The following is an 11,622-nucleotide window of genomic DNA, read 5'->3' on the forward strand; positions in this document are numbered from 1 at the left end:
TTTTTTTTTTTTTTTTTTTTTTTTTTTTTTTTTTTTTTGCATCTTAGCAAATGGTATTAGTTTCAGTTTTCCAAAAATAAATAGATAAATAAAAGCTTAAAGAACCCTTTAAGGTCATATCAATATTTGAAATGCTTACCATTGAAAGGCAGATTTTTCAACAGTTTCAAGTATTCTTTATCTGTGAACTCTATTCCCATGTATTTCAGAGTGGTTTTCACATCTCTGACATCAACTTCCCCTCCTTAAAGAAGATAGACAACACTGCATGTATGAATTTAAAAGTTCATGTTATGGTTCCAAATAGGGAAGATTAGCCTTTGGCTATGTGGTATGAATAGACATAGAATGAAGAGCAAAGGCCAATGAGACTCCTCTGAGTACACTGACTATGACACTCACAGAAAAGTAATTTGAACTCTAAATGCTAATAAAAGAAGGCATAATCATGATGACAATGTCAAGGCAACTCAGAAATCAGTGAAATCTACATTATTTATTTCTCTATTCAATTAGAATATTGTAAATAATTTACTTATTCAAAAAATTGTATCAATTAAGGTAATATCTGTTCGTCTCATCTTTGTTAATTATCTGGAGTTTTCACTGAAGTTTTACTTCACTTTATTTTTACTTTATTTTATTGAAAACTAATATAGAGCTTGGTTGTTGTAACAAAGAAAAAAGCAAAATAAGAGGAATCGATCAAGATGGCAGAGTAAGAGGACATGGAACTCACCTTCCCCCATGAACACATGAACAACACAGTGGATACATGTATAAGTATACCTTATTAACTTTGCTGTATAGCAAACACTAACACAGCATTGTAAATCAACCATGCTGCTGCTGTTGCTGCTGCTAAGTCACTTCAATCATGTCAGATCCTTTGCGACCCTGTGGACTGTAGTCTGCCAGTCTCCTCTGTCCATGGGATTCTCCAAGCAAGAAAACTGGAGTGGATTGCCATGCCCTCCTTCAGGGAACTTCCCGACCCAGGGACTGAACCTGCATCACTTACGTTTCTTACACTGTCAGGCAGGTTCTTCACCACTAGTGCCACCTGTGCTTAGCCGCTCAGTCATGTCTGACCCTGCAACCCCATGGACTGTAGCTTGCCAGGCTCCTCTGTCCATGGGGATTCTCCAGGCAAGAATACTGGAGTGGGTTGTCATGACCTCCTCCAGGGGATATTCCCAACCCAGGGATCGAACCCAGGTCTCCTGCTTTGCAGGCAAATTCTTTACTCTCTGAGCCGCCAGGGAAGTGCAATCTGGGAAGCCCCAAATAAACTATACTGCAATAAAATTTTTTTAAAAATCTATATGTGGAATTCTCACTGAAAGCTAACTGAAAACTGGCAGAGAGACTCTTGTACAGCCATGGTTGTAAGAAAAACCCACATGCAATCAGGCAAGAAGAGAAGAAGAGTGATCAGATCAGGACCTGTGCGCCTGGGAGGGAACTCAGAGGAAAAAGGGAGAATACACGGACAAAGACCCACCTTGGTGGGTGTGTGGCAAGACACACAGATTGGGAGCCCCAGCCCTGTGTTCCTAAACATGGGAGGTAGTTGGAGGATGACTGGGACTAACAGAAGGGCTATAGGAAGCCTGGACTCTGCTCATGAGGAGCAAGCACACACACAATGCCTTGCCTCCTAGTCAGGGGGAAGAGGGCAGTTAGAAGACTACTCTAGTGGTTGCTGGGTTTCCCTTGGTGTGCACACCAGCATGAACCGAGTGAACACTCCAATCTGCGTGGTCTATGTTGCAGCATGGCACAGGATCTAGGGCTGCCATGCCGGGGGGAAAACTTGGCTGTGTCACATAGTGGTGACCTAGGGTAGAGCCTGGGTTGGTTGGCAGTGACCATTGTTGGCACTTACTCAAGCAGCACATCTGAGGCAGCCTAGAACTCTGATGGTAGTTGCTCCACCATAGCTCACCCACTAATATATGTAAGAGTCCATATAAGCCTGCCTACCTTGTGGTGCATACCCACAAGAGGCAGCGGGAGTGGAGACTGGGAGCAGTGATCAGCTGAGAGACAAAGGGGAATTGTACACAGGTTGTGTCTGAACAGAACAAAGGAAACAACTGTCGGCTCCTGCATAGGCAGCTCACTGGAGAAAACGTGGATCTCTGTCTTCAGCGGACATGAGCTGAAAGCATGCAAGGATCCCTTTGCTTCAGCAGTACCCCGTTTTGCTGCAAGGGTTCCAGTACTGGGAAAAGTAAAAGCATTCACTTAGAACCAACCATCAGGGCTTTTAGCTCCAGCATTTTGGGATCAGACTCCAATCCCAATAACGCTATGAAGGACCACTGAATAGAGAGGAGTTTTCACTTCACACCTAGCTCCAGCTCTACCCATTCCATCTCCATGCATCCCCTCATCAAGGTGCTAGCTGCTAGCACACCCTAAGGAAAGACCTGACTTTGCATCCATGTCAAATCCAGCTCTCCTACCAAATGCATTGGAACATGCAGTCTGTATAGGGACACTCCCACATAAGGACACCACTTAGAGACCTCAACAGACAACTGTTTCACCTAAATTCATAGACATAGAGAAAGTTAAGCAAAATAAAAAGGCAGAGGAAGTGGTCTCAATTGAAAGAGCAGGGGGAAATTCTTGAGAAAATAATGAAACAGACATAAATAATTTGCTAAATAAAGAATTCAAAGATTTTGTAATAAAAATGTTAACCAAATTAGAGGTTCACGACATTGTACAGGAGACAGGGATCAAGATCATCCCCCAGAAAAAAAAAATGCAAAAAAGCAAAATGGCTGTCTGAGGAGCCCTTACAAATAGCTGTGAAAAGAAGAGAAGTGAAAAGCAAAGGAGAAAAGGAAAGATATACCCATTTAAATGCAGAGTTCCAAAGAATAGCAAGGAGAGATAAGAAAGCCTTCCTTAGAGATCAGTGCAAAGAAATAGAGGAAAACAATAGAAAAGGAAAGACTGGAGATCTCATCAAGAAAATTAGAGATACCAATGGAATATTTCATGCAAAGATGGGCTCAATAAAGGACTGAAATGGTAGGGACTTAACAGAAGCAGAAGATATTAAGAAGACGTGGCAAGAATACACAGAAGAACGGTACAAAAAAGAGCTTCACGACCCAGATAATCACGATGGTGTGATCACTCATCTAGAGCCAGACATCCTGGAATGTGAAGTCAAGTGGGCCTTAGGAAGCATCACTATGAACAAAATTAGTGGAGGTGATGGAATTCCAGTGGAGCTAATTCAAATTCTGAAAGATGATGCTGTGAAAGTGCTGCACTCAATATGCCAGCAAATTTGGAAAATTCAGCAGTGGCCACAGGACTGGAAAAGGTCAGTTTTCATTCCAATCCCAAAGAAAGGCAATGCCAAAGAATGCTCAAAGTACCACACAATTGCACTCATCTCACACGCTAGTAAAGTAATGCTCAAAATTCTCCAAGCCAGGCTTCAACAGTCTGTGAACTGTGAACTTCCTGATGTTCAAGCTGGTTTTAGAAAAGGCAGAGGAACCAGAGATCAAATTGCCAACATCTGCTGGATCATCAAAAAAGCAAGAGAGTTCCAGAAAAACATCTATTTCTGCTTTATTGACTATGCCAAAGCCTTTGACTGTGTGGATCACAATAAACTGTGGAAAATTCTGAAAGAGATGGGAATACCAGACCACCTGACCTGCCTCTTGAGAAATTTGTATTTAGGTCAGGAAGCAACAATTAGAACTGGACGTGGAACAACAGACTGGTTCCAAATAGAAAAAGGAGTACGTCAAGGCTGTATATTGTCACCCTGCTTATTTAACTTATATGCCTGGAAAATCCCATGGACAGAGGAGCCTGGTAGGCTGCAGTCCATTGGGTCTCTAAGAGTTGAACATGATTGAGCGACTTCCCTTTCACTTTTCACTTTCATGCATTGGAGAAGGAAATGGCAACCCACTCTAGTGTTCTTGCCTGGAGAATCCCAGGGACAGCGGAGCCTTGTGGGCTGCCGTCTATGGGGTCACACAGAGTTGGACATGACGGAAGCAACTTAGCAGCAGTAGCAGCAGAGTATATCATAAGAAATGCTGGGCTGGAGGAAGCACAAGCCGGAATCAAGATTGCTGGAAGAAATATCAATAACCTCAGATATGCAGATGACACCACCCTTATGGCAGAAAGTGAAGAAGAACTAAAGAGCCTCTTGATGAAAGTGAAAGAGGAGAGTGGAAAAGTTGGCTTAAAGCTCAACATTCAGAAAACTAGTATCACGGCATCCGGTCCCATCACTTCGTGGCAAATAGATGGGGAAACGGTGGCAGACTTTATTTTTCTGGGCTCCAAAATCACTGCAGATGATGATTGCAGCCATGAAATCAAAAGACGCTTACTCCTTGGAAGGAAAGTTATGACTAACCTAGACAGCATATTAAAAAACAGAGACATTACTTTGCCAACAAAGGTCCATCTAGTCAAAGCTATGGTTTTTCCAGTAGTCATGTATGGATGTGAGAGTTAGACTATAAAGAGGTCTGAGCACAGAAGAAGTGATGCTTTTGAACTGTGGTGATGAAGAAGACTCTTGAACCCCTTGGACTACAGAGAGATCCAACCAGTCCATCCTAAGGGAAATCGGTCCTGAGTGTTCATTGGAAGGACTATGTTGAAGCTGAAACTCCAATATTTTGGCCACCTGATGCAAAGAGCTGACTCATTTGAAAAGACCCTGATGTTGGGAAAGATTGAAGGCAGGAGGAGAAGGGGATGACAGAGGATGAGATGGTTGGATGGCATCACCGGCTCAATGGACATGAGTCTGAGCAATCTCAAGGAGATGGTGATGGACAGGGAAGCCTGGCGTGCTGCGCTTCATGGGGTCGCAAAGAGTCAGACACGACTGAGCGACTGAACTGAACTGAACTGAACCAAATTAGAGAAAAGAACAGATAAAGAAAATTTCACTAAATTTTAACAAGAAACTGAAAATATAAAAAGATCTACTCAGAAATGAGAAGTAGTTGAAGTAAAAGACGCTAGAAGGGTTGAATAGCAGACTAAATGAAAATGAAAAATGCATAAGTGAACTGGAAGATAGACTAAAGGAAATCATCCATTCAGAACAGTGAAAAGAAAAACAATTTTAAAAAAATGAAAATCATTTAAGAGATTTCTGGGATAACATTAAGCATACCAACATTCACATTATAGGGGTCCCAGGAGGAGGAGAGAGAGAAAGAAGGGGATCAAAGATGTATTTGAGTAAATCATGGTTGAAAACTTTCCAAACTCAAAGAAGGAAACAGATATCCAGATATAGGAAGGACAGAGGGTCCCAAATGAGAATAACCCAAATAGACCCACACCAAGACCCACACACCATTTTATTGTAATTAAAATGGGAAAAGTTAAATATAAAAATACAAATTTAAAGGCAGCAAATTTATATTAAAAAACAGAGAGAAAGAGACAAACAAAGGGAATCTCCATAAAGCTATCAGCTAATTTCTCTGCAGAAACTTAGGAGGCCAGAAAGGAGTGACATGCTGTATTCAAAATGCCAAAAGGGAAAATCCTGTGACCTACAGTAGTCTACCCAGAAAGATTATCACTTAGAATAGAAGGAGAGGTTAAGAACTTCTAAGTCAAGCAAAAACTAAAAGGGTTTATCAATACTAAGACTACTCTACAAGAAACATAAAAGGGCCTCACCTAAGTGGAAAGAAGGCAAATATATAGTGAAGACTGAGGATCTACCACTTAAATAAACCAGTGTGTAGATTTAAAGACAAAAAATTATAAAAGCAACTGTGAGTACAATAAACAATTGAGGTATAAGCATGAAGATGTAAAATGTGACATCAAATACACAAAATGTGGGAGAGAAGAGTTAAAAATGTAGATTTTTTTAAAAAAATGTGTTTGAACCTAAATGATAACCAATTGAAAACAAGTAATTGTACATGGTTACAGGTCACCATATATGAACCCCATGGCAACCACAAAGGCATACAGTAGACATAAAAAATTAAAATGAAAGGCCACAAGGACACCACTAAAGAAAATCATCAAGGACTTCCTTGGTGGTTCAGTGGCTAAAATTCCATGCTTATAATACAGAAGACTCTGGTTTGAGCCCTGATCAGGGAACTAGATCCCACAAGTCATAACTAAGAGTTTGCATGCCTCAACTAAAGATCTCGCATGCTGCAAAAAAGATTGAAGATCCTGTGTGCCACAACTAAGATCTGGTGTGGTCAAATAAATAAATAAATATTTTTTAAAAAGAAACACTAATGAAACCATGGGCTGTTCAAAAGTATATAATTAAAAAAAGGAATCAAGTCACAAAGGAAGAAACAATGAAAAAGAAATGAACAGAGAACTACATGACAACTGGAAAAGCAAGTAATAAAATGGTAATAAGTACATAGTTATCAACATTACTTCAAATGTCAATTGACTAATGTTCCAATCAAAAGACTTAGAGTGGTTAATTAGATTAAAAGCTCAACATCATTCTATATGATGCTTACAAGATCCTCACTTCAGAGCTAATGACACACAGACTGAATGTGAGGGGATGGAAAGAGATATTTCATGCAAATGGAAATGAAAAAAAAAGCCAGGGTAGCAATACTCATATCAGACAAATGAGCCTTTAAAACAAAGTCTATAATAAAAGACAAAGTAGGATATCATATAATGATAAAAGGATCAATACAAGTAAAGGATATTATACTTGTTAACATATATACACCCAATACAGGAGAACTAAAATACATAAAGCAAATGCCAAAAGACATAAAGGGAGAAATTGACAATAATAAATATTACTAGGGGACTTTAATGCCCACTTACATCAATAGACTGATCACCCAGACAGAAAATCAATAAAGAAGCAGTGGCCTTAAATGACATATACAAATAACTAAAAGGCACATGAAAAGATTTTCAACATTACTATATTAGAGAAATGCAAGACAAAGTCACAGTGAGATCACCTATACCTGTCAGAATGGCTATCATCAAAAAGTCTACAAATAATATATTGGAGAGGACATAGAGAAAATGAAACACTTGTTCACTATTGATGAGAATACAAATTGGTACCGACAGTTTGAAAAATGATATGGAGGTTCCTAAAAAAAAAACTGAATATAGAACTATCATAATATCCAGCAATTCCACTCCTGGGTATACATCTGGAAAAATCTGAAAAGTGTTCATAGCAGCACTATTTACAACAGCCAAGATATGGAAGTAACCCAAATGTCCCTCAATAGAGGAACAGATAAAAAAATATGTGGTACATATACAATGGAGTATTTCAGCCATAAAAAGAATAAAAGTCTGCCATTTGTAGCAATGTAGACGAACCTAGAGAATATTATGCTTAGTGAAATAAGGAAAGACAAATACTGTATGATATTGCTTATAAGTGAAATCTAGAAAATAAATGTATACAGCAAAACAGAAACAGACTCACAGATCTAGAAAGCAAACTAGTCGGTATCAGTGGGGAGACGGAATGGGGGAAGGGTATAACAGGGTTATGGAATTAATAAATATGAACTACTATGTATAAAGTAGACAAGCAACAAGGATATATTTTATAGCAAGGGAATTATAGCCATTATTTTGTAATGACTTTTAATGAATCTATACAGTATGCCTGAAACTAATATTAAAAATATGCCAGAAAATAGGTGAATTGCTAGCAATTAGTATAACATTTAACAAATGAAGAGATCAGTGCCACAACTAACATGGCAATTAAGAGATAATAGTGAAATATAATCATAGTAAATATTAAATATCTTAGATTTATTATTTCTCACCTACCTGTAGTGGCTTTTACTCCATCCATTACCTCCTTCAGATCAACTTTCCCATTAGCTACAAGAAAAAGCTCAATAAAGATAATGTCACAAGTTCAGAAAACAAACTCAAGACATATATTTTGTGGAAACGATTCCATTAAAAACATTTTTAACTAAGACCATTTATTAAATGCTTGGATCTCAGGGAATTAAGGTGACTTTCATTAATACAGAGGTCTCATATTTCAGAATCTGGGTCAGGAAAAGTATACTTTTCCTAGTGTTTTGGAAGCCATTATAAGCCATTATACGTTGAAGATACCATTAGAGTTGGCCCAGTATTCTGGTAACTTTACTTCATGTATGAACATACAGTTGAGAAAGGGATCTCTAAGCTAGTCCAGTATGTCCTAAGATTGCTTCCTGCAGGAGGTAGTGCATTAACTAGACTAATGTATTAGTCAGGGTGCATCAGAAATACATACAGATAAAAAGGGCTTCACATGGAGGAGAGATTGAGAGAAGATAAAAGTCTAGAGGTATGTCTTGTGTGTGAAACTACCAGTAGTTCAACATGGTCTGAAGAGGAAAAAAATAAGATATCAAAGAGGCAGATGGACTGAGAAGGCCTCATGCACTACGATGAGAATCTTTGAATTTATTTTAGAATGAATTTCGGGAGACAGAGGGATGAACAAAAGAATGGGCCTGCTGATTTCTCTCTCTATAATTTTTCATATCCTTATTATTTTTGCTTTCTTATAGATGTATTAGAGCTTTGACAGCACCCTCTGCAATTCTTGGTATGGAGAGGGAAAATAGATGCTGATGTTGGATGAACTGTAATACAGATCCAAGATTTATTCTGACTTTAATACTGGAATCCTTTCCAACCTTCCTAACATGTCGATTAAATTTATTTTTTATGAACCAGATGTAAAACAGTGCTCACGATCAATTTGTAGGTTTTCTGATAGCTTTGCAAGTTCCTCTTCTGTGAGGTCAATTCCAAATCTTTCTAGAGTATTGTCCAGGTTATTTATATGAACCTTCCCCGCTTCTGAGAGAGACAATGTAGGAACAGGAAAAAAGTGTATTATACCAAGATTTTCCATGAGTAATATTATTATTAGTATCTTTATTGACCATAGTGATTTCAATTTAGCTAAGAAGGCAATGGCACCCCACTCCAGTACTCTTGCTTGGAAAATCCCGTGGACGGAGAAGCCTGGTAGGCTGCAGTCCATGGGGTCATGAAGAGTCGGACACGACTGAGAGACTTCACTTTCACTTTTCACTTTCATGCATTGGAGAAGGAAATGGCAACCCACTCCAGTGTTCTTGCCTGGAAAATCCCAGGGACGGGGGAGCCTGGTGGGCTGCCGTCTGTGGGGTCGCACAGAGTCGGACATGACTGAAGTGACTTAGCAGCAGCAGCAGCAAGTTGAGACTACATTTCTAAGAATTTCCTTCCCTGTATGGATTTACTTATTAATTTATAATTTATGGTTTTTTAAAAAATACTTTATTTTTTTAGAGCAGTTTCGGGTTTACAACAAAACTTTGAGAGGAAGGTACAGAGATTCCCATATACCCCCTACCCCGACACATGCACAGCCTCCTCCATTAACAACATCATTCACCAGAGTGGTACTTTTTTTTTTTTAACTAAGGATGAACCTACACTGACACATCATAATGATCCAAACTCCATAGTTTACCTTAGGATTCCCTCTTGATGTCATATATTCCATTGGTTTGGACAAAGTTACAATGTATTATATCCATCATTATAATATTATATAGAGTATTTTAACCACCCTAAAAATCCTCTGTGTACTTCCTAGTCATCTCTCCTCCTTCCTCTCTTTCTGGCAAATATTGATCTTTATATTGTTTCCATGGTTTTGCTCTTCTCCAAATATCACAGAGTTGGAATCATACAGCATGTAGCCTTTTCAGATTGACTTCTTTCACTTAGTAATATGCACTGAAGATTCCCCCATGTCCTTTCATTGTGTAATAGCTCATTTCCTTTTAGTGCTGAAAAATACTTCATTATCTAGATGTACCTGATGCTGGGAAAGATTGAAGGCGGGAGGAGAAGGGGACGACAGAGGATGAGATGGTTGGATGGCATCACCGACTCAATGGACATGAGTTTGAGTAAACTCTGGGAGTTGGTGATGGACAGGGAGGCCTGGAGTGCTACAGTCCATGGGGTTGCAAACAGTTGGACATGACTGAGCGACTGAACTGTAACTGTAACCACAGTTAACTTGTCCATTATCTACTGAAGTACATTTTGGTTGCTTCTAAATTTTGGCAATATGAATAAAGCGGCTTTCATCTCTGTTGTTTTCATCTCTGTTGGATAAATACCAAGGAACATGATTGCTGGGTTGTATGGTAAGAGTATGTTTAGTTTTGTAAGAAACCACCAAACTGTCTTCCAAAGTGGCCGTACCATTTTGCATTCCAACCAGCAGTGTTTGAGAATTCCTGCTTCTCCACATCCTTGCCAGTATTTGGTTTTGCCAGTCCTGTATGGTTTTGAGGTAGAGGTGGCCATGGAGAAACTTGCATGATATTTCGGAAGCAAAAGTGAAGCAGCAGCCACTGCATACTGAAAGGTCACGTAGAGGGCCAGGCACCACCATAGCTTGCCATTTTGTCTTTGTCCATCTACAGGTTTGTTCACCTTTGTTGGCCTGAAGCAGCTGGGCTTGCAGCTCTCCCAGTTCCTGCCAAATCTCCTCCTTTTGCTTCTCTGAGTCCTGGGTCAGCCATGCATGCAGTTTCATGGCAAAGGGTGCAAGTTTCTTTTTAAAAACCTGTTGCTGGAGCTGGAAGTGGGAAAAGATGGATAGGGACCCCAGGCTGTCTCTGTGGATTCGTTTATCCTCACTCTTGTCCACTTTGTGTCCAGTTTTTCCTCCAAATTTCTGGTTCTGCTGATCTCCAGGGACTTTAGACTTGCCACTACACACAGAGGCAGCTACCTATACAGACTCTTCTAATGAATGAATTTCTCCTGAAGCCAGCCATAAAGGCTGAAAGAAGTTATGCTTTTTTTAAAATGTGAAGACAGCAACCTGAGTCTTCAAAGAACATGAAAAATCAAAGAAACACAACATCACTAAAGGAACATAATAATTTTTCAGTAGCCAATCCTAAAGAAATGAACATCTGTGATCTATACAATAAGATTTCAAAATAGTTGTTTTAAGGAAGCTTAGTAAGTTATAAGAAAACACAGAAAGATAAGTCAATGACATCAGGAAAACAATAAAAAGCAAAACAAGAGGTTTAATAGTGATCAGTTCAGTTCAGTTCAGTTCAGTCGCTCATTTGTGTCCGACTCTTCGCGACCCCATGAATCGCAGCACGCCAGACCTCCCTTTCCATCACCAACTCCCGGAGTTCACTCAGACTCACGTCCATCAAGTCAGTGATGCCACCTAGCCATCTCATTCTCTGTCGTCCCCTTCTCCTCTTGCCCTCAATCCCTCCCAGCATCAGAGTCTTTTCCAATGAGTCAACTCTTCACATGAAGTGGCCAAAGTATTGGAGTTTCAGCTTCAGCATCATTCCCTCCAAAGAAATCCCAGGGCTGATCTTCAGAATGGACTGGTTGGATCTCCTTGCAGGCCAAGGGACTCTCAAGAGTCTTGTCCAACACCACAGTTCAAAAGCATCAATTCTTCGGCACTCAGCCTTCTTCACAGTCCAACTCTCACATCCATACATGACCACAGGAAAAAACATAGCCTTGACTAGACGGACCTTTGTTGGCAAAGTAATG

The 11,622-nt window shown here is 39.6% G+C and overlaps 1 protein-coding gene across 1 annotated transcript in view; it reads right to left on the reverse strand.

Moving 5' to 3' along the window:
• Positions 1 to 11,622, reverse strand: part of LOC105000618 — a 122,291-nt gene that overhangs the window by 71,811 nt on the left and 38,858 nt on the right. Inside the window, 3 exon segments of the mRNA XM_010856563.1 lie at positions 140 to 244; positions 7,840 to 7,893; positions 8,770 to 8,877. Of these exon segments, the coding sequence (XP_010854865.1) occupies positions 140 to 244; positions 7,840 to 7,893; positions 8,770 to 8,877 (267 nt within the window).

The sequence above is a fragment of the Bison bison genome, unplaced genomic scaffold (assembly GCF_000754665.1).
Source record: "Bison bison bison isolate TAMUID 2011002044 unplaced genomic scaffold, Bison_UMD1.0 scf7180017864371, whole genome shotgun sequence".
Taxonomy (NCBI): Eukaryota; Metazoa; Chordata; class Mammalia; order Artiodactyla; family Bovidae; genus Bison; species Bison bison.